This window comes from Rissa tridactyla, chromosome 17 (genome assembly GCF_028500815.1).
Source record: "Rissa tridactyla isolate bRisTri1 chromosome 17, bRisTri1.patW.cur.20221130, whole genome shotgun sequence".
Taxonomy (NCBI): Eukaryota; Metazoa; Chordata; class Aves; order Charadriiformes; family Laridae; genus Rissa; species Rissa tridactyla.
In genome coordinates, this window is record NC_071482.1 from 3,204,088 (window position 1) to 3,230,740 (window position 26,653).

General features: G+C 45.0%; 1 protein-coding gene across 2 annotated transcripts; it reads right to left on the reverse strand.

Moving 5' to 3' along the window:
• Positions 1-1,411: 1,411 nt before the first annotated feature.
• TRIM29 (tripartite motif containing 29) lies at positions 1,412-25,118 on the reverse strand. 2 transcript variants are annotated; one of them, XM_054223014.1, is made up of 9 exons: positions 23,887-25,118; positions 16,157-16,252; positions 14,680-14,913; positions 14,117-14,315; positions 10,429-10,512; positions 6,950-7,009; positions 5,599-5,700; positions 4,408-4,484; positions 1,412-1,550 (listed from the first exon to the last, which is right to left on the reverse strand). In XM_054223014.1, exons 1-9 carry the CDS (start codon positions 24,742-24,744, stop codon positions 1,488-1,490), a joined length of 1,773 nt encoding a protein of 590 aa, XP_054078989.1. In that variant the 5' UTR covers positions 24,745-25,118; the 3' UTR covers positions 1,412-1,487. The 2 variants fall into 2 exon arrangements, with proteins under 2 accessions (XP_054078989.1, XP_054078990.1); XM_054223015.1 differs by lacking the exon at positions 6,950-7,009.
• Positions 25,119-26,653: the final 1,535 nt, after the last annotated feature.

Here is a 26,653-nt window from a genome sequence, read left to right on the forward strand (position 1 = left end):
CCATTCTATCCCTTTCTCCTCTGGTCATTAAGGAAAAAAAAATAATTGTAAAATAAGTGCCATTTCAAGTATTCTGGAGCAACCAACTTTCAGCCTCAGAAGTTTTGTCTGAGGTGTCAGATGAAAAAGCAGTGAGTATCTTCGCACGGGGATTAGCAAGAAAGTAATTTTCAGGGAGCAACAGGCGTGACCTCTCTCAGCAAGGCATTGCAAGCATTTGGGGGTAGGAAAGGTGAGGGGAAGCTGTTCCAAAAAACGCTTGAACAGAGCAAACCATGAAAAGTAGCTGTCAGGTCTTGATTCTCTGTTCTGCAGCTCCTTATTGCCGTTTGAGGGCTGTGATCCTGCAATGGGCCATCTGCTCCCATTGACTGGCCTGGGGAGGGTTTTGCATAGCATGGACCTGACCTCTCAGCTTTGTCCAGGGGGAAGGAAAATAATCTCGGTGAGATCATGGAAAGGTTAACCAGCCCTGGCTGGTTTGTAAGCTGGGTGCTGACACGATTCGTCTATCCAGGGGACAAATAAAAAAATATTATCCCTAGCAAAAAGCTGTGGTACTAATTCCCGTTGCAGGAAAAACACCTGATATATAAATCAATTTTGGTTCAGGGGATTTAAAAAAAAACACTACAAAACAAAAAAGCCCCCAATACCTGTGACATCTAATCAATCTTATGTTAGTAGGATGGATTTTCTTTTTATTTTTTAATTTGAAAATGTAGCTGGAGGGGTCCTTTAATGGGATAGAAAGCCTCTCTGCCCTCCACCAGTGGCTGGCCTTGGGCTGTAGCAGCTCCGAATGGGTCCTCTTGACTGGCTTTTTGGAAGCCAGCAGGAGCAGATCTGAGCTGATGAAGGGCCCCGAGGAAGCGTGCCCCAGCATGGGCTGGGGGAGTCTGCAGGGATCTCGGGGAGGTGGAAGTACTGGACCTGATCCCAATGACAGCAGCGCGTCCCCATCTGAGGCAGGGGCCGGGTGACAGGGTAGAGAGGTGTGGGATGAGTTTCAGCCTGTCACTGCTCCCAGTGGCTGGGGCCTCTCCATTCCAGGAAGACATTTGGACCCCCCCCAGCTTGGGACCTTTCACCCGGACTTAATAGCTACGGTCATATAAACACACTCAGGACAAGGGGGCAACTGGTATAACAGAGGAGTGGTGTGCTACCCAAGCATGCATGCTTCCCAGGAGAAGCAGAGCAGCTTGCTCTGCAGAGGCAAAAGGAAGGGCATTGACAGAGAAGGAATAAGGAGGTGACAGTAGAGGATGGGGTTACATTGTTAAGGCCTGCAGAGCTTTCAAGGTGGTTAGGTGATTTGGAAAAAGTCCTTGTTTGCTCTAGTAAAGGCTATTCCCTTCTGCACCTTCCCTCTCCCTGGCAGAGATTAGAGCAGTAAGGTTAATACAGTAGCAGGTACATCCATGAAAATCCGCAGCTGAGTCTTCACTCCAAGTGCTGCCAGCTCTTCCCTAAATCTTCAGGAATCAAGGTGCCTCGTTGGAAGTGGCTCCATTGCCTTTGTTGACGTAAAAGGGGCGGTAATGTGACTGCAATGGAGAATTTGGGGCATGTGAGTTTGACCTACCTTCTTTTTCTGACCTCCTATGCTTCACCCCCCTAGGTAGCCTAACCATACGTATCTTAACATACTCCTATCTTAACACCTTCAGTCTTTCCTCTTGCAGAGCATCACTGCCTCATTTCACTACTGGAGGTGCTGGAGTGATCAAATGCAAATGGTGTTGGTTTTTGATTTACACACATGCTTTGCATGGGCTTCATTCCTGAGCCAAATGAGTCTGTGCATCATCTAAAATCTCAGACTATGACTCATGGTTTAATGAGAGGTTTCGGGGAGAAAAGGAATGTCACCTTTATTTTTATGCTTCTGTCAGTGTCTATTAATTACTCACTAACCTGAGAACATGGGAGTTTTCACACTTAAAGCCATGCACAGTTACGCGAGCAATCAACTAAATCGCATGGTATTTATTTGTGCTCTCTGGCTGGCAAGCCAAAACTCTTGTGCATGGCAATTCTCCACAATGGTGTATTGTTTATTTGCGCCTCCACACATTGCAGGGCCCAGTACTAAATGTTTGTGTAAACAGAAGCATAAGTGGAGAGACAGGGACAGAGCCTAAAGGAATTGCCATTTTCCTCTCTCTGTTTACTGCAGTCCCTAATTGTGCCTCTTCTCATCAGGACCTACCCCTGGAATTTAATTCTTATCTGCGCCATTACAAATAAGCAACACGTGGCAAAGTTGTCGTGCAGCCTAGTGTTGTCTTGGAATGATTGCAAAGCACGAAAGCCAATTTATTGATTGTGATAGCTGGTTGCACTGCTCAAGGCAAAATCTTTAGCCTGGATGAGAAGATGCTTACACCAATGATGTGTTGACCAAGGCAATCGGGAACACCTGTGGTTTTGTAGTGTCTGATCTGTCTTAGGTTTGATCCACTGCCTGGATCTCACTTGCAGAAGGTGGGAGAGACCTGGCAGCAACATGCTGGTACACTTTTGTGCTGCGCACTGTGAATATCAGGCATGGCGGGAGGCTGGAAGCATGGGCAGAGCAAACCCAACTCATCTTGCAGCTCAGTGCCACCTCCCAATACCTCCTGCTCAATGTTCCCTTTTGTTGAAATTCTTTTCATTTTATGGCTTTAATTTGCAATATAATTAAGAGATGGAAGAAGGGGGCTTCATTTTAAAGAACTCCCTGTGGGTTAAAAAGACATTCCTCCTTAAACAGTATAGTCCTTTGTGAAAATTCATATTTACAGAGCTTTTAGAATGTGGATTACTTAAATACATATTTAAGACTATTTTAAAAGCTAGATTATTGGCCCAGTAGACCATAAAAGCTACTGCAGTCCAGAGCGCGTATTTCTATTTTGGGACTTCTTAATGCTTGTATTTATCAACTCAGTTGTTAGGTTCAGGGCTATCTGGTGAATATAAGCTATAAAAATAAAATAGCCGCTACAAGTCTATGCATGAGAGAGAAAGGGAGACAGAAAAAGATGGGTGACTTCAATGTGGGAGAAGTTACTCAGGCTTCCTCTGTGTGGATTAAGGAAAGCATGGATTGTGCTGTGCAGTGGGGTGCTTATTGCTAAGAAGACCATGCTCACATCCACCAGTGCCCAGTGCCAACCAACTTCACTTTCCTGGCCAGACTTCCCCAGTATAACACCACCATTAGGGAGGATAGGTTGGTATCTAAAATCACTGGCAAGAGTCTCCGTCTGAGCACACACGTGATGGAGCCGATGATGTTTTAGAAAGGCAGTGATCGAACACAAGACAGAAGATATTGCAAAACTTTGGTGTTCCCAGGAGATATGTTTTGTTGTAGCACATTCAGAGGCTCAAGGCTGGATTTTCTGAAAGTGATACAGCCTACCAAGGAACATCCCTTTCACTGGCATTCATCTCCTGATGGGGCTTTGAACATTTAGCAGAGACATACAGCTGCAGTCCTTAGGCAGCCACTTTCTAACTATTGTGTATTTCCTCTGTTTCCTTCCTTCAGTGTGGGAATGCTCTCGCTTCTTGACCTTCTCCTCCTTACAAGTCTTATTTCCAGGGAACAGTAAATAATCTTTCACAAATGTATAATCAGAATTCAAAATACAGATTTCATCTGCGGAGATGGGGGCAAAAACTTGGCAGTCTTAATTCCGATCATGCAAGATCTTAATGCAGCATATGAATGGATGTTAAGAAACATAGAAGAACTTAGTGTTTCTGTGCTTATGCATTAACTGTTTGTTAACCGTGAATATTTAAGATTACAAGACCTAAAATATCGCTTTCCTCTGCCCCTTATAACGTGCTGTTACCCATTTTGTGATAACAGCGCAAAATGAGTGACTTACAGATGTTCTAGTAATTTATGATTGTAGTCTGACCCCCTCATCTTTGATATTGCATCTGCCCACCGTAGGATGAAATTAGCAAGATACTTTTATATGGTTGTCTGCTGTCATTTACACAGCCTGTGCTTTGTAGATGTCACACAGACTACTAAGAGTGTATGACATCCCTGAGGGAGGAAGAGTACTTCAGATAGATTCATGTGTGCTATAGTATTTGTATAGTTTCTAGAAGCCTGGATCAAATTTTAGACCGGGGCAAAATCTTTTAAAAATGTTGTTTTGAAGTATGGATTATTCCTACAACCCAGCGCTGTGGAGGTGGGGGCGTTAATGTACATCCCTCTGTGGATGTAGTTAACCACTGAAAAAAATAATAGAAGCTGTTGACGTGAAGCTTTTACTTTCCCATCTCCAAAGGACCCAAGCCCTAGTCTCTCAAGTCTCAGGTATCCCTAGAACAGATAGTTTTCCTGCTGAAGCTGCGCACATGCTTTCACACCAAGGGTATATCTCTTACCAATACAGACTGCTTAGAGGATTTCCATGTCTGTGGCGTCACCTTTGCAGACTGGTGTCTCACTATTGAAGGATAAGCTGTGACAACATAAAACAGCCTGTTATAGATCAGTCCCTGCCACCATCCCCATCTCCCCTTGCGAGTGTCAAGATGAGTAGCAGGACTGGAAGTGCCACATAATTAGTATTGCGTTGCTTAACATTGAAATGCAGCCATTTCTGGGGTGGGACACAACAGCCATCAGACAGATGCCTATTCCACCACCCAATCAGTTAGGAAAAGGGAGTAAAGAAGGTCTGTCTAATTAAAATGTCTGAGGAATACAGAGAGGTGGAATGCAATCAGTCCAATTAAATTTAGGGCAAGTCCCGAACTAAGCATTCTGACTCTTGCAAAGAACACTATAGGCTATTTAATTAGTGCAAAGAGCCGAGCCCTGGGTTTCATGTCAGAAATTAATGACAGTACCTCTGGCAGCGTGATAAATCCTAACCCCCTTCTACCATACCACCTCCATTCTCATTCAAAAATAATACCAGCGCTGCTGAATCACAACCAGTTTCAGTGCAATCAGGCAATGGCGTTTCCCCACCATCTCCCATTCGCAAATTAGTCAGACCCGACTCTGGCAGGTGCTGATGCTCTTGGATTCCACCTCTGGTACCCTTGAACTAGTGGGTAGTGAAAAGAGGATTATGAGATGGTGAATGGGGAATTCTGGTTCAGATGAAGGAGGACAGGAAGCTACTGCATATTTTTTTAAATGGTTGTTTCTCAGTGGCTGTTATTCTTTCAGGACAATAGCTGTTTTAAAGTACTGAGGAAGCTAGACGGCTAAATGGCCATGAACATCATTTCCTAGTACCTTTCTCTCCCTGGTCCCTATGCCTCTAAAATAATCTAAAATTCTCATCTCTACCCATTACCAATGAAATTTAAAACTCCTTCAACTAGATATAACTTTTTAATACTCTTCGACACTCTTTAATATAAACTCCTGTTGCCCTGGTTCAGCAGAGTGAGTTGCTCATGTAAACATGTGCGTGTATCAGAGACTGACAGTCAGGGCAGGAGGTACGGGCCAGGTGTGGGACTGCTCCAGGCCTTCTCTGGGAGACCAAGAACAGGATTAAATGTCTTACCATCTAAAAAAGGGGCAGAAGGAAGGGGAAAAAACTCAATGCCTAGTACCGGTCTTAGTGAAGAGGCTCCCATCAGACTGTTTGCTGAAGTCACCAGGCGGATTCTGTCCCACCGAGGAGAACTGAAAAGGCAGCTTAGTACCATTGCCTACTGGAAGACAGAAGAGGTTGCGTTATTCCATGGTGTTGCGTGCTGAGTGGGGAAGCCTAAGCATTGCAAAACACACCCTGTAAAACTACCTTCAACCAGCCTGGGGGAAAATGGGAACTAATAGCTTTGTCCCTTTTCTCTTTTAGTAAGAAAAGGCAGATGAGGGCAGTTGTGGGGTCCCGGTGTACACAGTGTGTGAGTGTGAAGAGATCCCAATGCTTCAGGCAGGCAGGGAAAAGCCTTTCTCTGGAGAGACCCAGAGTGCAGGTGTGACTGAAGAGCAGCAGCTTCCTCGCAGGTAAACTGCATCTCCAGAGACTGGAGCGATGAGGCAAACCTATATACCTGCCAAAGCTCCCTTGCCTCCAAGCGGTTGAGGCTTTATTCAAAGCCCATTGAAATTAAAGCAAGGCTTCCCCTCCTGGCCACCTTGGGGTCAGGCCTCGCTGCCAGAGTGAATCTGAGAGCAGAGATGATGAGAGGGAGACAGCCCTGCCTGTGGCATGAAAAGCAGGAACGACTCAGGTGTGGCTGTGAGTCACGAGAGCTCCCCCAGGTAGAGTGGCCGTGGATGCTTGTAGGCTGCCTCTGAATGAAAGGAAAGGCAGGACCCTCTGAGCACGAACCAAGCAGAGTAAGAAAATACAGGCAAGAAAAAGGAAGGTGGGGATCTGGGAAGAAAAGGCATGACTCGCTGCTGCTGGTTCTCGGTACACTGGATCAAAGCACCCCCACCCCCTTGTGCTGGACGCTGTACAGATAGTGAACATTGGGCAGGCTCCGTCTTTGAGAACTTAGGAGCTAAGTAAAAGGTGTATGCGTGATGGAGACAAGCATCCTTGTGCTTCTGAGACTGGCTGTGAGTATTTGGAAAAATGCTTCTGGTTCTGCCACAACCTTCATGGGTTATCTGGGATGATGCTGGCACTCCCATCGATGGCAGTTGGTTAGGTGTCTCAGGATCTTTACAAATTGGCCCCTATGTTTTCTTTTGTCTTCTTTCACTGTCTGAACAATAAGGACCAGGAATGCCTTTCCCTCCTATAGACATAGGACCTAGAGCAGTGAGACTCTGAGTTGGGGTGTATGCAGTCGGGGCTGATAACCCAGCTAAGAGATAGTTCTGTGAGACAGTGTTGAGAAGTGACAGGACAGCTGAGAGGGGAAGCAGAAAAGGTTGGTTAGCCAGCTAGAAAGCTGTGGCACGGGGGGTTAGATCCTTTCAAACTGAAGTCGGAATTACCCGTACCAAGTGTTTCCTCAGTTGCTTGGAAGGAGGAAAATTCCCATGATCGTGGGTTGAAACTGGCTGTAAAACAAGAGCATCCAGTTCAGCAGTCGGCTCCTGATGAGCTGGCTCAAAGGCCTGTGCCTGGCATTGCTCTATGAAACAGTCCCCACCAATTTGGAAGCAGCCCCAAACCAGAAATCTGGGTCCAGGGAGTAGAGGAGAGCCTGGTCTTTTTTCTCTGGGTTCTAGGGAATGGTGAATAGACTTTTCATTTAGACAACAAAGCACTGTCACTGAGCTGTCTTTAGCTGCATTAAATTGCCAACTCAGGTTTGTCTACACAACATGACTATTCTGCAAAGAGACCTGCAGGCAGAGGCTTGGATTTAGAGCTCAAGAGACACAAGTAGAGGAACATTTCTTGCTCAAGCACACGTTGTCTTAGCCACTGTGACAGGCATGTGCTCCAGGGTTTCACTAGGACACCATGCTGTGATGCAGACTAGTGCTGTTGTACCCCTTTTGTGAGACACTGGACTCCCAGAAGAGGGAAAGAGAGATGAATGCTTTGAGCTGTTTTGCTGCCATCCTGTGGACTGCTTTTCAATTTAAGTACTGTTTCTATTTAAGCAGTTATCTCTCCCTCTTTGTGTGCCTGAGTCCCCTCTACTCTTCATTCAAAGACTTCCAAAGGCACAAGATGATCTCTCCAGCCTACTCCTGGCTTTGGCCAAAATGTTTGCAACACCAGGAGAAGAAAGCTCAGTGGAAGAGGACAGAAAGGAGTGTCGAGCAGATGAACACATCGTTCCTCTATCTTTTAGGCAGCATTTGAAACCTTTAAGGTCTCTCTTCTGCCTCATTTTGTCATCCCTGAAGGCAGATGCTCTGTGATACTGTCTTTAATGACAAGAGCAATGGAAGGCTCCTTGATTTTAAGCAGGGCTTAAAAACCTATAGGTTGAGCTCAAATACAAGCAGTTTCTTAGTATAGGCTGCTGCAGTTAGTGCAGGACACTACTTGGGTAGCATTCCTCAATGCAGCGAACAGACTTGCCGCTGTGGCCTCAGGCAGAATTTGCAGTGATCCAACCCAGTGAGAAAAAGAGTGTGTTACAAAACTATCATGAGATATTCGAGGATTCTGTGGATATTATGCAATGCAAAGGGTGGTCCTCTTTTTTTCCCCTCTCATTTTATGGAATTCCTTAGCAAAGATGCAACTGGAGACAGCCCCGGACTTCTACGTGACACATTAATAGAGCATAGAAAGCTCTAGAGAGTTAAATGATTATGGGTATATTGCATTATTCATCGGATAATCCTTTGCTAGCCAGCATGCAAGCTAAGTGGGTCATGTCTCCTGTTTTGCCTACTGATTCATTCTGTTCCCAAAGTCCCCGTCAGTGTGGTTTCAGCAGCTGGTTCCCATAAAGGATCACGCTTGAGCCCTCGCCCTGGTGGGGAATCCAGTGCTGCTCAATCCCCATTTCAGCAGAGACTGTATGTGCAATTGTGTGCTTAGTTTTTTTGAACAAAGTAACTTTGGTGGTAGATAATATAGAATGAATAGCTTTGGAAGGCAACCTGTCTGTGCTGTCAGGAAAATGTAGATGTGTAGGCGGAACAAACACTCCCCCAGTATTTGTATATTCAAAAGTCCCTTGCAAGAAGCAGTAGGCCACTGAACTGCAAGCCACTGTTCAGCCCTCACAACCCTGTTCAACCCTGACTGCATCCAGCAAGTGTCCCCACTGGCTCCAATAAACAGCACTATATAAGAAATCCTGTCTCTAGCAGTCGTTGTTGATCCCTCCTGTCTCTTGGCACATCCTTCAGGAGGCTGGGATGCTGGATCTCGGCTGGAAACCAAGGAGCCCCTGCTCCCAAGTCTCAGCTCTCCGATCCTCCAGAGAGAAGCAGAGGGAAGTCCAGGCACTACGGTCCAGAGCAGTGAGCAGCCAGGCTTCTCCCTTCCTTTTGCCATGTCAGGTTTCAGCCCTGTCCCAGACGCACACGGGAGAGGTGGTGGCAGAATGGCATTGTCTGCTGTGCTCCTCTCATCACACCCCCACCGTGCACTTGAAATGCATGTTGGGCCATTTCTACCTGTACCCGAAGCCCCACGTTTTGGGTAGAGATGGGTTCAGCCCGTGCAATTTTAGAACTAACTGTCAACCATCCCTTAAGGTTGAAAACAGTTTTGGATGCAGGGCTGAGGCTGTGGTCTCTCCCCAGCATCAGCAGCTCCACTTAGCAGAACATGTGTTTCCCTGACAGCACAGGGCTTGTAAAGCCCCGAAGCAGCTGGGGCAGAACAGCAGCTAAAACCATCCGGGCGGTGTTTGGAGACAGGCCCTGTGCAAAACGAACCCACCACTGGCAGAATGCCCCCCTGCAGCCTCTGATGAAGAGGCTGCCCCTTCACTTGGGGGTCTGCAGGAGAGAGTCCTGTTAAAGGCTTGAGGACACTGAACTGGGAATGTCGACTCTGCCCCTGGTCTCTGCCCCGAAGGGCGTCCTCACCCCCGCGGCGCCAGGCAGGGCTGACAACGAGCTGCCACGCGTGGGCCGATAACAGAGGAGAAGGGCAAAGTGGAAATCCAGACAAAGGGCTCAGTGTTGGGATCTGGATTATCCCCATGAAATCCAAACGACAGAGCAGGCAACATCGCACTTCAAACACGCCTTCAGGGGAGTGCCACTGCTAATTGCTGGCATATCCCTTCGCTCTGCCTGCCATCTGGCTTTGCAGAGCAGCAGCTGTAAACACCTGGGAAATGCAGGCAGGGCCTTGCTCTCTAGGGACCAGAAGAAATTTGGTTACTTATTTTGTGTTACCCTTTCTGTTCTTTTGTTTCTGCAGGCATTGCCTTGCCTAGGCTTTTAGCACTCTGCTTCTCGCTCTGGAGGTCCTGAAGCTAATTTAGAAATAGACAACTGCCATTTTGCAACTGAATGTGCTGAGAACAGTCCAAGAACTCCAAAGACTCATCCTGTAGAGTTCATGTGATCAGCGTCAGAGCCCAGAAAGGAACTCCAGATTCCTGCTTTTTTAGGACACATTCCTCAGTTTATCCTTTCCCTGCAGGGAAAAAGTATGTTTTCTGGTGAAAGTAAAATCCTAATGCACAGCAAGCCTAGCGTAGCTTTCACAGATAGCACAGTGGAATAAGCTTCTGGTGGAGAATAACAGTGACTAGTAACACATGTTAAAACTCCCCTATATTCACAAACTACGCTCTTTGAAAGAGTTCGGTCGCTCCAGCTCTCATCCGTAGGGATGAGAACCTTTGCTGTCTCGTTTGGTGTGAAAAAACTTCTCAAAGCTCTGTAGGCTGGAGAGAAGACCTGGCATAAACAAATGCAGAGGGACCGTTCTTGTCCAGGGGACAGCAGGAAATATCAGGGAAAGCAAATTTTGAGACAAATCATTAATGAAGATCCTTTCCTGTGCTGTGTTTGGAGGAAACCAGACCACGGTTAGGGTGCCATACCTTTGGGAGACAGGAACATGGAAAATCTCTTCAAGTTGTCGGGCTGGTTCCACTCATAGTTGTTCATCATGTACCGATGGTCACCTGGAAAAGCAGAGCAGGGCATGAGCCGGAGGAGGCAGTTGAGTGTCCTTGAGAGGGACGGGAGGAGGGGCAAGGGGGTAACAGACTGGAATTGCTTCCTCAAGTGCTGCAAGAGAGATGGTTCTGCCCTTTGAAAACAAGTTCCTCTATTTTTGTAATTCATCTGCAGGACTCTCTGTCTGGGGTGTAAAGCCGTGCTGTAGCTGCCCAGAGGTTCAGCCTGGGATAAAAGAGAAAGCTCCCTCGGAGGCGTAGCACAGCTGAAGCATTCGGCCATTCACTAGATACGCTATCTCCTGAAAATCCATAGGGACACTTGAGGGTTGAGGCATTTTCCTACCAAAATACTGCTGGGTGACTAAAAATATATCCCACTTCAAAGGCAGTGGTTTGGGTTTGGCTTCTTTTGTATGTTTAACCTGTGCACAGAGCTGGCTTTCAACCAGCAGATCTTGAACTGCAAGTATTACAAAGCTCAAGAAAGTCAGTTTGGGAGGGCTCAATGGGCTGGTTTGTTCAATTTTTAAACAAAGATGCTAAACCTGAGTTGCAAACAGCTCTAGCTTCCTGGGCTCTTGGACAAGGGCATTTGGTTCAGGCTTCTTGCAAAGTGGATGAAACCTACCAGTTGCTGCCCTATCAGTACAGTTGCTCATAAAAATACTTTCTTTTAAGGCCTTAAGTGTTATATAAACCTATTGTTCTCTGCAAGGGGGTAAATTTGGTTCCCACATTTAAATAGTTTCATTCTTTGATTCTTAAGTCACTGAACAAACTTTTATGTTATTTCTCCAATTTCTTTCTGTGTTATTTAAACTCCCTGGATGCCCTCTGATTATTTGTCTCCTTGCCACACTACTAAGTAGGTACCTGTTATGACAACTAAAAGAAAGTGGATTCCCTTTGGAGTCTGCTATTAAGCAGCTTTCATTCCATTAATACAATATTTCTTCCTGGGAAGTTTTTTTACACTAGAAGATCAAGCCAGTTGCAAATGAATTTGTTGGAGTGACTCAGGGGGAGTCTGAGTTAATTAAATCCATTAAGTAATTGTGGAGTTATTTCCTTGCAGTCACTAGATGCAGAGTGCTGTCCTCTTTCAAGTGTAACTGTGGTTTGAAAAATGGAGAGCTCTGAAGTTTCTGAGACTCACCTTAAATAACATTTCCCAACTGAGTGGATACCACTGTTCTTCTCATTAGGGGGACTCCAAGCTGTGTCCATTAAATCCCTGGTAAAGTTTCTGAAAGCGCCCACGTTTCTGGCAGTAGTTAATTGTTGCCCTGCTCAGAAATGTTTTGGCACTTGAATCCCACGGACTTGAAGTACCATTGAGGACTTCTGCATCAGTAACAAGGAGGGGGACCCTAATTAAAAGTGATCAAGTCATCAAGAAGTAGCAGTCTTTATCCAGAGCTACTAGAACTGAACGTATGCATACTCTTGTTGGGTTGTACAAATGGCCAAGTAAAATGTATTTGCTTCAGGATTGGCAAAAAACAGTTCAGCACATGGAAGGTAACTTCCTAAGTAACGTGAATGCAAAGTGCTTTTATGCTGCTCATGTAGTTTTCAGAAGTGCTGTGAGTAGTCAGTCAGGCATCCAAAACCCCTTCGGCATTATGCCATCGGAGTTTGGAAATTCTGTAAATCTCCAGGTGAACAAAGAAGAAGAAAGAAAAACGTACAAAAGTGATTTTTGGATCTGAGCTGTCTTGTCATCTACTTGTATTAAGTTATACCCCAAATTCTCAGCAAATCTTAGCACATGGAGGGTTGAGAATCTGACCAGGTACGTTGCAGTGTTACATGTTGGAAAACAAGTAATGTTCATTTCTGGTACTACTTTAAGGGTAGGGAGATTGTAAAAATCTGGCTTTAGCTGTGAGCACTTTGAATGTGATTCTTGACTTTTCTGAAAGGTTGGTTCTCTGTACCAGAAGTCTGTCTAATTCATGTCTAATGGAGAGTCATGGTGATAGATAAACATTAATGAACTGTTTGCAGTGCAGACTCCTTGGGGCCAGGGACTTACTCTTTCTCTCCATAATGTAGGAAGGCAGCAAGCTGTCGCTTGATGAGTACTAGTGATTCTCATTACAGATCAACATGTTCTCTGGTCCCATGTCACTGTCATTCTTATTGCTCTAGATTGTGAATGCCAGACAGGCTTATTCACAAAACCCAGGCTCTGAAAAGCATGTTGACCAATAACTGAACCTGTGTTGTTCTGACCTCTGTGCATCTTTTCAACGGGCTGTATTTTGTGTGGCTTTTTGGTTTGGGTTTTTTTGTTGTCGTTGTTTGGTTTTTTGTTGTTTCTTCCTCTCCTCCTTTTTCATATCATCTTATAATGTGTATCTGTCTTTTCTGGAAGGAAGTGGGAGTGATTTGCATGGCTGTTGCCCAGGAAAAAAGGTTGTCTGTTAATATGGGAGGAATTTCTAGTGAGTACCGTGAATTTGAATGAAGTAACAGTGATCTTGGAGATTTGCAGCAGAGTTCCTCAGCTGTTTGTGTTGTATGGACTGGACTTGAGATTATTCCTGCATCTTTTCAAGTTATACGTCCTCCTGGACAGCAGGGTGCAATTTATCCTCACGTTACCTATCCAGCTTCTTGACCTTTATTGTTCTGGTATCTGGGGTTCCACAGTTATTAAAAGATTATATCCTTATAGTAGCCTGGTAAGATAACAATTAATTCTGATCCTTGTTATTCTTTGTGCAAGAGGTCATTTCATGGGATTAAGTAACTTGCCCAAGGTTATAAAGGCTGTTTGTGGGAGACCTGGGAAGTAAACCTCCGTTGCGGAGTCCTGTTCTAGTGCCCTGTCCTCCTAATCTTATGTGTGAGCTTGATGCAAGATAAGTCCTTTCTGCAGAACTAACTGGGAGACACAGAAAGTAAGTGGGTTCTAAAACTTAGAAGATTCCTTGCAGTGCTGTGGTATTGACTATGACACCTCTGTTCACATAAGAAAGATCACCCATCCTTAAACATCACTGAAGAGTGGGGACCATTTGGCACTGCATTTTCCCTGAACACCTTGGCTCAGGGCAGGAGGGAAACAAACTGCTCCCTAGTGGAACACACAGAGAAATATGATCAGAGAGTTATGCTCGTTCAAGTCAGAGCTTAACCTGAACGCCAAAATGGAGACCTTTTTACTTGGAAAATCTGTTATTAGACTTTCAGTGACAGATGCTTGCAAGGTATTCCATGTTCCAGCTGGGCAAGCAGTGCCTGAAATGGTCTGTTGTAAAATGGTATGTCATACCAGCACCGTAAATGTGCTAACCGAGCTGTACAAATAGGCTAATGACAGGATTTCAACGTTGCCTTACTGGGGTGGTGCCTACACATGAGATACTTTAAATCCCTGGCCATTCAGCTGGCTCCATCCCCACATAGGTCTTGTTAGGATAGCTCTGATATTCCAGAATGAATTCCAGCTACAGGTAGTGTTTCTCCTACTTTCCTTAGGTCCTTGCTTACTTTCTCCTCTGTGAGAGCACACTTATCACACTTAGTCTCCTCTGAGTCTGAGCTAGGCTTTGCCCAGGGAGGGAGGGAGGTTAGGGGCAGATCTCAGATACTCTACCATTCTCCATGTGGTTCCTCTCTATGAAGTTGCGGCCAAGGTCAGCCTTGCATATCTTCTCCACGTGCCTCATGCAGACATTTAGGAGATCATCTCTGAGGAGTCCCATAGATGGGCTCATGCTCTCCCCTTCAAGCAGCACACTGTATGTTGGGAGAGATGGAGGGGGGACATAATTCCGCATCAAAGCCCCAAACTCCTGCCAAAAAGAAGGGAGAGAGATTACTGAAGAGCATAAGAGACGGGGGCTAGATCCTAGGGAACTGGCAAACGTTAGGCTGCAAATAGTATGAAGTGCAAAGGAGAACAGTCAAGATGGAGGGGGAAGACAAATGTTCTGGCTGTGAACTGTAGCCATCTATAAAAAAACCCAGGTGTTGGCATGCCTAAGTTCATTCTTCATCTACCAGAGCAGACATAGCTTCAAATGTAAGGGTTGGTTCCTGCCATGCTTGTGCGTTGCACTGGAGAAGATTAATGCACCTTCCACCAACTTGGGATTTGTCTTTGGGACAAATTTTGTCTTCGTGGGAAAAGTGAAAGAAATATGAGATCTCAGTTACCTGCAGGAAGAGCACAGAGTCACTGATCTGGTGGATCTGCTCCCTGTTCTCCTTGTCCTCCCGCAGAAGCTTTGCCCTCTCTTCCAGCTCATCCACGATTTCTTTCACATTCTCTGATGCAATCTTTTCCCTCTGGTCCAGGGCAGCCTTCACTTCATCCCTCTGCCTCTCCAGGTCACGGATCAGCTCTTTGAAATGCTGGTCCACTGTGGCTTTCTCATTGGTGGTGTAGTTCTACGGAGGGATGGGGCAGAGAGAGGAGGCAGCAGGAGGAGAAATAAAACGTTAAACATCTCTGGGAGTCACTTGCTAGTAGAGGGATACAGAGGGGGACATGTCCAAGCATCCTCAGCATTTAGACTGTGACTATGAAGACTCTAGGTATGTAAGTCTTAGCACCTGAAAAGTTGTGCCAAGAGAAGTAATACTTGTTCTTGCAATAATTGTGTGTGTGTGTAATCTACAGGGTATGCTGTCTTCCTGACTATAAGAACATATCTTTTATTTCAATTCATGAACTGCACTCTTAGGTGATATTTAAAAACACTGTTTTAACCTTATAAATCATGGTTCTGCCTCCTCAAGAATTCGAGGACCAAATTCCCACCATTTCAAAGGATGAGAGGTGCTGAAACACTTTTTACAAACCTGACCTCTAGGTCCCTCTGAAATATTCCTCAGAAGGACTGTGGATGTAACTATATTCAGAGTTAAAATTTCTAGGTCAGGTTTCCAATAATAATAGTAATAATAATAATAATAAAGCAGACAAAAAGCAGAACTGAGAAGCCAATGTGTGTGTACCACATAAAAGGGAGAAGAATGGCTTTGACTATTAATACTATGCAAATTTTCTGGGGCGTCTCCAAGTAGTGTTTTCTCTGGTCTATTCAGTTAGGGTATAAATGAAAAAAAAAACAACAAAACACTATTACTCTATTCTAACCCTTAGCATGGTGAAAGAATTATAAAGGAGCCCTGTATCAGTATGGAAATAAGCTGTTCCATTAAAAACAAGATGTTTGTTGGTGTGACTGCATCTGTTCCTGTTGCCTTATCTCTGTTTGGGCAATCTAGAGCCCTTCTGGAGTTTATTTTTGTGTGTGGTCTAGCAGCGAAAAATGCAGCACACCTTTGTTTCCGAATCAGCCCTTGCTACTGGTGATTGAAGGACTATAAGGGACCCAAAGCAGGGAGGTGCCTTGGATCATTTTGTAACAAGGCTGTGCTGCCTCTTCTTGATCTCCTGCAGGGTATGTTGCAAGATGACTTCAGTAGGAGTTGTTGTTTCCAAGATTTGGCATAAGTGAGGTTTGGAGAGTGATGAGATAGAGAATGGGTAAGGAATGGAGTGAGTAAGAGCTGGATGTGTCAGAGAAATTGAGGAAAGGAGGGGAGGGATGGGAAAGAGTGGAAAGGAAAGTGACATGTACAGGAGAAAGAGAGAAGTGTGCTTAAAAGACTATTCCATACGCACCTTGATACGGTCCCTCTCCTTCTGCCACTTATCCATTTCATCTTCTACCTCAATGATCTTCAGTTGCAGTTGCTCCTTCTGCAGTGAGAGCTCAGCCTGTGAGAAGAGAGGAGTCTCATGAACTGGGGCTGAGAGTGGCCCACTTCAAAGCGGCGCTGTGCTTCCACTTATGGATTTGGCCCTGAACAATAATAGCTGGGAGGTACAGGTTTCTGGCACTGCTTGAAATGGAGATCATGTGCTGACACTGGACAAGATCCCAGAGCTTCTGGCTGGGTCAAGAGATTCAGCTCCCTCAGCAAAGGCTGCAGCAGCAGCACCCACTTACTAGGCTACTGTCATGGTGCCGCTTTTAATCACATTACAGTCATTAGCTGGAGGGGGAAGAGGCCTGTTTCAAAATTCAGCTGTGTATGCAGTGAAGGGCCCATCCCAGGGTGTGCCTCTGCAGCAATAACAGTTTTCATGTAATTATGGAATGACGTTTGACGAGTGTTGCAACAAGAGGACGATGCCTCCGGCAGGAATTCTGTTTAGACAGGATCGTGGATTAATTTGCTCTGAATTGAGAGCTTTCATGTTATGATGAAGCTGGGGAATGCTTGGAAAAAATAAAAAACACAAAAGGAGGAGGGAGGAGGTGTAGTCAACCGTGGTTGGCTTAGATCAGCAACTTCACTGGGATTCATTTGCATTTCATTTTGCCCTGGCTTCCCAGAGAAGCTCAGACCAGACAGTTGCATGCAAGGCGGTGCATAAACCTGGAGCCCGTGGAGGGACGGGCAGCCATGCAGTGGTGTGACGTGCCGGTGGGGGTGCATGCCGTGTCTCTGGAGCAGACCGGCTGTTTAGTAATGCCTTGCGCCGTTAACTCTGGGCAACCCCTCCCTCGGTCATTCATATTCACCACGTCCCTGCCCAACAGATCATGACAAAGCCTTTGTTTACGCATTTCAAGATCTTTCTGTGTTTCATGTGTGTACAGGTTGGTCACAGCACAACTATAACTACAGGCAATCTGGCTATGGGACGCATCCCCAGAGCTGTTTAGGAACTATGCAGTTGGCAGAAATTACCTGTATTCCACAACTGAGCTATGTTGCATTACAAAAGTTCTGAAAACCCACTGTTCATGTGGGATCCTTTGGCAAATGGTTGTATTACCCAAAAGCACTTACATTTAGGCCAACAGTTAGAGGCAGGGGAGATGAGGGAGGGATAAATCCACTCCCACAGCAACTAACACAATGAGGTCTCCCTGCTGTTTAAATGCAAGGTGCAGTTCCCACTGCTTTGCCACCCATCCAAGAACATAATACAACACGAAAACCTGGGTCTTCTCTTGTGATCATACTTGCCCTCAGGCTGGGAGTGTAAAAACTTTCAATTCATCATTCAAGTAGAAGAAAAAAGCATTACACAATGAAGAGCGGGCAACAAGCTGTCAACCAGCTCAGACCAAGAAAAGCAGCCCAACAGGGCTCATGTCTTGGTGCCAGTCACCGTAGTGTCTGAAGATCCTCTTGAGCTTGAATTAAGCACAGCTGCGTCTGAGAGCCATTGACTCTGGCTGTTCCAATTTAGAAAATCTCTATTTATAGAGGGAAAACAATTTGATTGTTGTTTTATTGCCTTATAAAACACAAGAAAGGGGGAACAAAAAAGGCAAATGTACTTGAAGGTATCTCAATGCCAGAAGAGCTGCATCCTCACATTGTCATTGTAATTGTCCTTGTTTGTTGAGAGTTAGGGGAGCACTGTCCCTCTAATATTATCCATACACCCTGGCAGCCTTCAATAGTCAACTGAATGCCATCATGAGCTGAAGCTCGTATTCTGCAGGGGTTCAGAGCAGACATGGATTTGTGATACAAGATCATCAGGGAACCATAAGGGTATCAAGATGAGAAAATTTACTCTACTGATGATCAAGAGAGTAAAGGCATGACCTTGATCCTGTAGTTTTCACGTTTTCAAGACAGTGACTTGGAGGAATGCATGCTTTTTTCCATTCTCATGTGCACTGTGAGATGTGCTGTGCATCAAGACACAAAGGTGTGCAACCATCTTTGCACAGCAGTCAAATGCAATAAGATATAAGCATTTTAGATCCGGATATTCATTGCACTGCAGTAACTAATGTGAGAAATTACACTATAATGCAAGTTGTTTCCTTGAGCCACAGGGCTACATCCAGATGGCATTAATTGTTAGTAAAGTAAAAAGCACATCTCCTGAGCAATGGGAGATCTTGTTTCCCTCCGCATCCCTAAATATCAGGAGGTACTTATCACAAGAATGTGAGTGAAATCATACAGAGAAGGACTGGAGGGATTTTTTTGAGAACAGCAGACCTTTCACAGCCACATAAAGACTCCCAAACACAAGGGATTTGGAAAGAAAAATAAGAGGAAAAAAATTCAGGTGATGGCTCAAAGGTGGTGCTAACAATATTATACTTTTATAGTACTTCTTAATTAAGATGGGTCTCAAAGGAATTTTGCAAACTATTACTTGCTCAAAAGTGATAGCTAACTCTTAACAGCTTGTTGCACTTGCAACATCCCTTCACCCAGAGAGGTAGTTTGGGTGCCTCTGGGATGGGATGTAACAACTATTTAAGAGCAGACCCACACTACAATTTAGAGTGAGAATTATGATTTGCAAATGGAAATTACAGAGATAGTTCCAATAGCCAGAATGCAAATACCACAGTCATCCAGGTTCGGCTTAGGTTAAGATGCCCATACTGAGGGGAAAAGGAAACACTACTACAGACACAGGCAAGGGAGGGGAAGGGAGGTGTTTCATTGCATGATAGCACCAGCACTAAAACTAAATTTACCATAGGAACAATGTTAAAAAGAGGTCCAGGGAGACTATGGAATAGTACAAGAACTGGTGACATGGGCACAAGGAGGTGGATTCAGTAGGGGTGCTCTGGAGATGGACCACAACGTATGGGGTTCATCAAAGGTGATTTCATGCTGGTTTTAAGGCCCTGTTCAGCCTGGGACTTGCTGGAAGCTGCTTTAGCAGTCCACGTATATCCAGTGTTACATTTACAGAAGGGTGGTTACAGGTACTAGGGACAGTCAATTTCTCAGCTTCATTCCCTCAGCTTCATTCCTTAACTTCTCTCCTAGCTTTCTTCGTATTTCTCAGATTTTCCAGGGTCAGCAATCCCTGATCCCCTTATATGATGGACCACCCAGAACAAATCCATTGGGTGAGACCGGGGGTTCAGAAAGTACTAGTGAAAAATTATATAGCAGCTCCACCCATTGTGGAGGGAGTCCCCACAGTGCAGAAATAACAATAACATTGAAGAAGATTTAGGAAATACAGGTTTAGACCATTCGGTTTGCCTATAGTAAGTCGAGAAATGCTGGCACTGAGAGTCTTTGAGCTAAGAGCCTAAGTTAATTAGGACAGTCAAGAGGCTTAAGTGAAAGTTCAGAGCGTACACCTAAACATCCACAACTGAACCCAGCCCTTGTGCTGTAAAGGACCTAGAGATGTGAGATTATGAGTCTTGCATCATGATGCAACTCATTTTTGCAAGGCAGCAATACAAGCATCATCATGTCTTAATGCTCTGGGAACCCAGTCCCTGAATCAGGGAACACCCCTGTGTCACCAGCCTGGGAGAGCTATGCTAATTACCTGACAGCAACAACCAAATGCAATAATGAAGCTAGAGAAGAAGTGTTTAAACTTGTTGTCCCAGTACAGGGCCTGCACTAGAAATGGCATGGCTGAGAAATCAGAAAATTGTTTGAGACATTATTTCTGCTGGTTTTGCCATTACGTTTTTCTGCCTAAACTTTTGTCAAGCAGAGGTGTGGGTGTCAGTGGGCTACAGTCTCTGGAGACTGCAAAAATGCCACTAGTCACTGCACGAGCTGAGGCCAGAAAAGGCTCTCTGCTTTGCATGGTTTGAAGAGAATTCCTTACAAACTGGTGGATTTTCCCTGGGTTCTGCCTGTACTGTAGAGGCATTAATGCAGAATGCAGGCAAACAGGCAAATCTACTCTAAGTCACAATTTGCAGCAGGTCAGCTTCCCCCGCCTTCCAGCTTACGAAGAACGTGCTGCAGGTAACTGCACCACCTCTGTGGAAAGAGCATCTATTTTAAGCGGTGTCCGCAGAGCAACCACAACTAGTGTAGATAAGGGCTCACAGCCACGTCGTGTCCTAACCTTCCATCGGTGGGACAGGCCAAAAATCCTTCCTCTGGCATATTGGTACACTCTTGTTTGTGCTCTATTCAGACAGTGAAAGCAATACAGAGAGGGCTCAGATGGAAATCCCTCTGGATCCATCTCAGTGGACGGTTGACTTCAAAGCCTAGTTCAGACTCTGTGAAGTCTCCCCTTTTAAAAGTCGCTTTGTTGAAGCGAGGAACACCCAGCTCCCGTTTCTGCACAGCAGTTCTCTGCTACGTCTTTAAACCTGCTGTACAATGTGAACTTCTCTTTAAAGGTAAAGAATTAAAGAAAAAAATCAAAGTGCTTTTCACTAGAACTGACCTGACATGCTGAGTACTAAGGCTGGCGCTGGGTAGTAATGCCGGGTTATTTACAGCTCTCTGACTGGCAGGCATATGTGAAGTTGTCTCATTTTGAGAACAGGCCTGTAAAACAGGTTTTGAATGAAGGATCCCCTTTCAAAATGAAGGATGCTATCTGAAAGGGGGGCTCTAGTTCTGCTGATAAATCAAGCTGGCCAGAGGGTTTTATTTGAGTGTACGAGCGGCTGTTGACAATTCTCACTTTTCAACTGTATGTGGTTATTACCCAGCCTCACAGACTTTTTCTTGGTTGTTTCTTGTACTGATTCTGGTGCGGGTGTTACTTTGCCTTTAAATCTGTAGCAGGAAACTAATGCAAAGTGGATCTGCGGAAGGCATTAAAGGTTTGCTGGGTAGAACACACAAATACCACTGGGTGGAAACTCAGAAAAAACGTCTCTGTCTTCCCTGCCAAGTTGTGTGTGTCTGACCCCCGTGCCTTTCACTTGTGCCTGCTCAGCAACACACCAGGAAAAGGGGGATGACCGATTCTCACCCCAGGCTCCTGAAAAGTGGAAGATGTTGCTGTCTTCTCCCTCTCTCCCACTGACAGAGAGATCTCAGGCTTTCCACCGCTTGCTTAAATGCTCTAACCAGTAGGTGTCTGTATACTGGCTTGTTTGCATTCTTGTCTTAGCTGTACTGTCTCTGTCTGCATTGTGGAGCAAGCAGAGTTACCTAATTCCACAGAAAGCAAGCTCTCCCTTGCTTTCCCAACGCTGAAGTACAGCACCTCTCTTCCCTACAGGCCTATAGCAAAGATAGACAAGATAACCTCATGAAAGAGACTGCGACCTGCATTAATTCTGCAATACGAAAGGAACAGATGTACCTAAACCAAGCATATTACACCTGATTATGTGGCAGTTCTGTGCCCCCATATTGCTGAGCGTCCAGATTGACAGTCAGGCCGAAGTGCTTCACAGCACAGAGCCCCCCTACCCTGTTCTGCTGGCATCGCCTCCAGGTTTGGGGTTGCAGTATCACCAAGGACTGGGAAGTCCTTGCAGATAAACCAATTGTTCCTTGACAACCAACACTGTGTGAAAGGGTCTGTCTGGATACAGCTGTATTCTGGTCACCACTCCAGTGGCATAGTTAGCAAATTTGGAGGCAGTAAAGCTACCCTGAAGCTGCTTAGATGACATGCTGTGAAAACAGGGCAGGGATGGGGTTGACCTAATGTGGGTTTTTTGCTTATTCTTTCCACAAAGGCCAGCAGCACCAGCCACACTTTGCCACTCTTCCAATTTGTGGTCATATTTCAACTCGGCTGATTTGCAAGACTTGAAAAGAATAGGTGGTGCACACAAGGGACTTGGAAATGTTCATGCCTCCTTGTGGTTCTTGCTAAGGCTCCACCAATGGTTAATAAATCAGAGCTAGGAATAAACATTTGTAAGCAACAGCTATCCTATTAATTGTTTTTGTCTGAGTGAATACTCACTCAAGTTACAACATGATCAAAAGTTATTGTCAGGAGAAACTTGCACATGTGTATGACTCATATTGATAAAGCCCTAAATCTTTTAGGATTAGCAGCAGCAGAAACGGTGCAGGGGACAGTACAGGAACTAAAGCATGGAGCTAAAAAGAGTAGCACAAACACTCTAAGAAAGAAATCAAGCACAATTTAAATCTTAGGTAAAGTCTTCTCTGCCCAGCTATGGTTGCCTCTGAAAGCAAGGTGGTTTAGGTCCATCCAACCACAGGAAGAAGGCTTTGGTCCTCAGGGAGCAACTGTTAACTGCTTTTTAGTAGAAATGTCTAAGAGGAATTGGACAACCTGGCAGACACTAGACACAGCTTTATGAGAGTTAGGCATATGCTATGTTCAGAGCTGACATCAAAAACACAAGAACAAGCAATTATGAAATAAACAGCAGGCTAGCGAGCCCTGCAGGAATTCCTTTAAGAAAGACTAAGACATGGAAGAAACCTCGTCTGGTTTCAGCAAGGCTGCAAGTTGGAGATGACATTGCAAGAAAAGACCAAACATTTGCACAGGAAGGCAGAGGTAAGCTCTAGATAAGATGTTCTTTCAGCACATTAGAAAGAGTTAAACTGTTCTTCCAAGTTAAGAGTAACTGAAGAATTTCCAACAGAGACTACTTGTATTTGCTGGCTCACCACATCAGAGAGCTGGCTTGGGCTGTGCTTAAGACAGAGATTTAGCAGATCTTAGTGCCCTTCTAGTTTCTGCCACAGACTGTGTGACTCTAGGAAAATTGTTTTACATTACCATTTCATGGGTCTCCTTTCTGTAATCTCTCCCGTCCTGTCTGCTTAGATCAGAAGGTCTCTAGGCCAGGACGTGCTCTTACTATGGGGACGAACAGGACTGAACGTGGTGAGACCCTGATCTTGACTAGAGCTAGTGGAATAATCATACATCCACCCAGAAAGCAAACAGCATAAGACTTTAACCAAACAAAGGTGGAAGACTCTTCATTAGAGTGAGCGCTATTTCACATACCAGCCTCATCTCCTTAGATGTCCATCCTCTGAACCTATTGTAGTAACACTTCAGGCGAAATTATAATGTTTTGTGTTTGCACCAGGATTTTTTCTTCATCGAAGCTTCAAAAGACTCTCCCCATAGGTGGGGCTTGACACTATTATATCCGTAACAGAAAAGAAAAACAAAAAGCCGTAATCTCACTCTAAGTAGCTGAGATGGCAATTTTCAATTGTAACCTAGCAGCCACTGATCTGACTACCTGTATTCTGGAGGTCTTGAACTTGAGCAATGCCCCACCTTTCTGGCTGTGGATAACACTATACAAACACTGTCAAAACTTGAGACAATTTTTGAAAACGTAGCATGTTGGGCTTTGATTCAGCTTCTGACGAAACTCAGTGGTCCAACCAGGGGTGGAAACCAAGTTCTCCACCCCTCAGCCCCCAACCCAGTCTGCTACACAACACCAGTGCTATGCTGCTCTAACCAGCCATTAGGCGAACAACAAACCTATTGCAGCAGAACCCCAGCAATATCAGTTCTCCACTAAAAGCTTCCCATCCAGAACCCTTGTATTCCAGAATTACATTGCAGACATGATTTTAGGAGAGGCTGTAGGCTGGAGAGCGAAAGCTGGGGTGTAATTATTGAGGTCCATTGGAAAGATTGGGAATGTGCAATAAAAAGAGCATTACCTCTTTTCCCGCTTTCTCGATCTCCACCGTCACTGTGCTGTGGTTCTTGTGCTCCTGGAACATGCAGAGGTAGCAGATGCACATCTGGTCTGTCTGACAGAACAGCTCCATGGTCTTCCCATGCACAGGGCATTTTCTTGCTTCAAAGTCCCTGATGGGGTCCAGGAGCTGGTGGTCCCGGAAAGCTGCTCCCTCCAGATGGGGCTTGAGGTGCAGCTCACAGAAGGAAGCCTGGCACACCAAGCAGGACTTCACGGCCTTTTGCTTGTTGTCGATGCAGGAATCACAGAGAACATCCTCGAGCTTCACCCTGGGCCGTGACCCAGCTGCTCTGTCAGGCTTGTTGAAGGTGGATCTTCTCAGGTCCCCTGTCTCCACCAGAGGGAGGGAAGTTTTCTTCAGGTCCCCCATCTGCCCCCCAGAAAACAATGACTTCCTCCCTTCCCCTTCACTAGGCAGGAAGCTCTTTTTGGAATCCAAGGAGAAAAGGGATTTCCTGAGATCGCCTTTCTCTGCAAAGGAGAGGGGTGGTCTCCTCATGTCTCCTATCTGTCCACTGGCATATTGCATCTTCTTTGAATCTGCTGAATCCATGCTGAAGTAGGTCGATCTCTTCTCATCGGATGACTCCACAAACTGAATGATGGGCCTCTTCCAGTCACTCCCAGAGAAGAGGGAGCTCTTGATTTGCCCTGTCTCCAAAGAAGGAGTGCCAGTGCCCTTCATAGGTTCCTTCTCACCTCCGCCAGGGTTTGTGGTTTTCTTCACTTCTTCTTCTTTTTTGGGGGCAGATGGACTCTTCACATCCTCTGGCTTCCCAGTGGTACCGTTTGTCCTTGCTGCACTCCCCGTTTCCATCGTCTAAACAGGGTGAATTGGCTTCACTGCTCAGTCTTTCCTCCAGTTCCTGTCTCTCAGCCCTCTACAAAGTGGGTATGTCTGCCTGGTTGTTGTCTCAGCAAGGAATGACGGTGGAATGCAGGAAAGTTTCTGCCCAAGTGACGCACCTGGAGCTCCTGCAAGGAGGAGGAGAACGCCTGGATTATGCTAGGTAGACGCAGGGAGAAAGAAAGAGCAGACGTTACCAGGGATCAGAAGCTACAGCTGTGCAGTTAATTATACAAGGCAGTCCACACCCAGGAACATTCTTGTCTAACCAGGTTTGGGAGGAAGGGCTGTTTATATACATAGAAATGTTTTTTTAAAAAAAATAATTTTCATTAAGATGTAGCAACCAGTTCGACCGCTTGTTTCAAAAATAATTTTGCTCGTTGTTGCCAGGAGCTGAGGTTACCTCCTTGCAAAGATGGGCAGGGTCAGAGAGACCATGAGATGCTGAAGATGGGTTTGTTAACTGGGTCATACTCACGCACAAAAATAATTATGGTTGTAATTAAAATGAACGCCTAGAATAAAGCATTCTTAAACGGGGTTCCCCTGAGGGCTTACTGTATTCAGTAGGACAGGGAGGGGAAACATATAGATAATACTGGGTTTAAAAGACCCTGTTATCTTTATTTTGATTTTGATGTTGTGTTTGTGCAAGGCCCATCCATCTAGACCTGGAAATGGCCCAACCATGTATCAGAGAACACAGCTGACCGGAAGGAAAAATTGGCTAGTCCTGCTTTTCCCATAGGCCAGGTGATGACCACTAATGTGACCAGTAGAATTAAAACCCCCACTGCCTATTTCATTGCATGTTCTGAGATTGAGATAAGGGTTCAGGTGTATCTTATGTAGCTCTTCCCATAAATGTCCACTGAACTGAGAGACATCCCTGAAACATACCTGGAAGAGGAAATATTTTACAGCTAGATGGCCAAAATATTTCTTGCAAGAAAAAGGAACTGAGAAAGAGTTTTAAAAATAGATCTGCCTCCACTAGCTGTATTCCTGGGAAATGTTCAACTTGTTGGAATCACAGAAGATTTCAGAAGCAAAAGGCCCTTTATAAGCACTGGTGAATTCCATCAACTTCAAAAGAAGGAGGTTGATCTTCCACTCTTATCATATCAATTTAGCATAGATTATGCTCTGAATTTCAGTGAGATTGCTCTGAGATTAATTTCTAGGGTGTAAATTAACCATGCCTAAGATTTGTGCTTAATTTAACTTTCACAGAAAGCAATGGTGGTGTTTCTGGAGAATGTGATTTTTAGCCTGCAATAATTTCTCATTAGAAATTCACTAACCACCCCCCAGTTGGACATGTCCTAAGTAGTGGAGGAAAAATCCAAGTCTCCATTTTGCAGCTCTTTTTTAGGTGTGGAGGAAATAGAGGTGCAGCCCAAAACAGGAACAGCATACATTTTGGATCTGATATGAGAATGAGATAGCCAGGAAGCGCCTGTCTTACAGATATAGTTTCTAAGGGCTTTGTCTGTGCAAAATGAAAGAAAAGGAAAGATAATTTTTTTTTTTTTATTTTCAATTGAAATGCAGTTGGGACCCCTGGTTCATAGATCTAGCCCCTTTTACTGCCTCTATGTTGTTATGGCTCTCTATATATGAGAAATGATCCAGTATGCAGTATTTTCTTGGATAATAGTTGTTGGGAAAGGCCATGCCTTTTGCAGTAATTTCTAATGGACAGGTTTTTTATTAATAGGACCATAGTCTTTTGTGAGTCAGAAGTCATTCTCTGGCATAGGAAAGGGCAGTGCTATTTTTTAAAAACAAATTTCATAAAAGAAAGAGATTGAATGACATATTTCTTTCCCCCTGGCTTCCTGGACCGAGCTGATCTTTACAACATCAACACTCC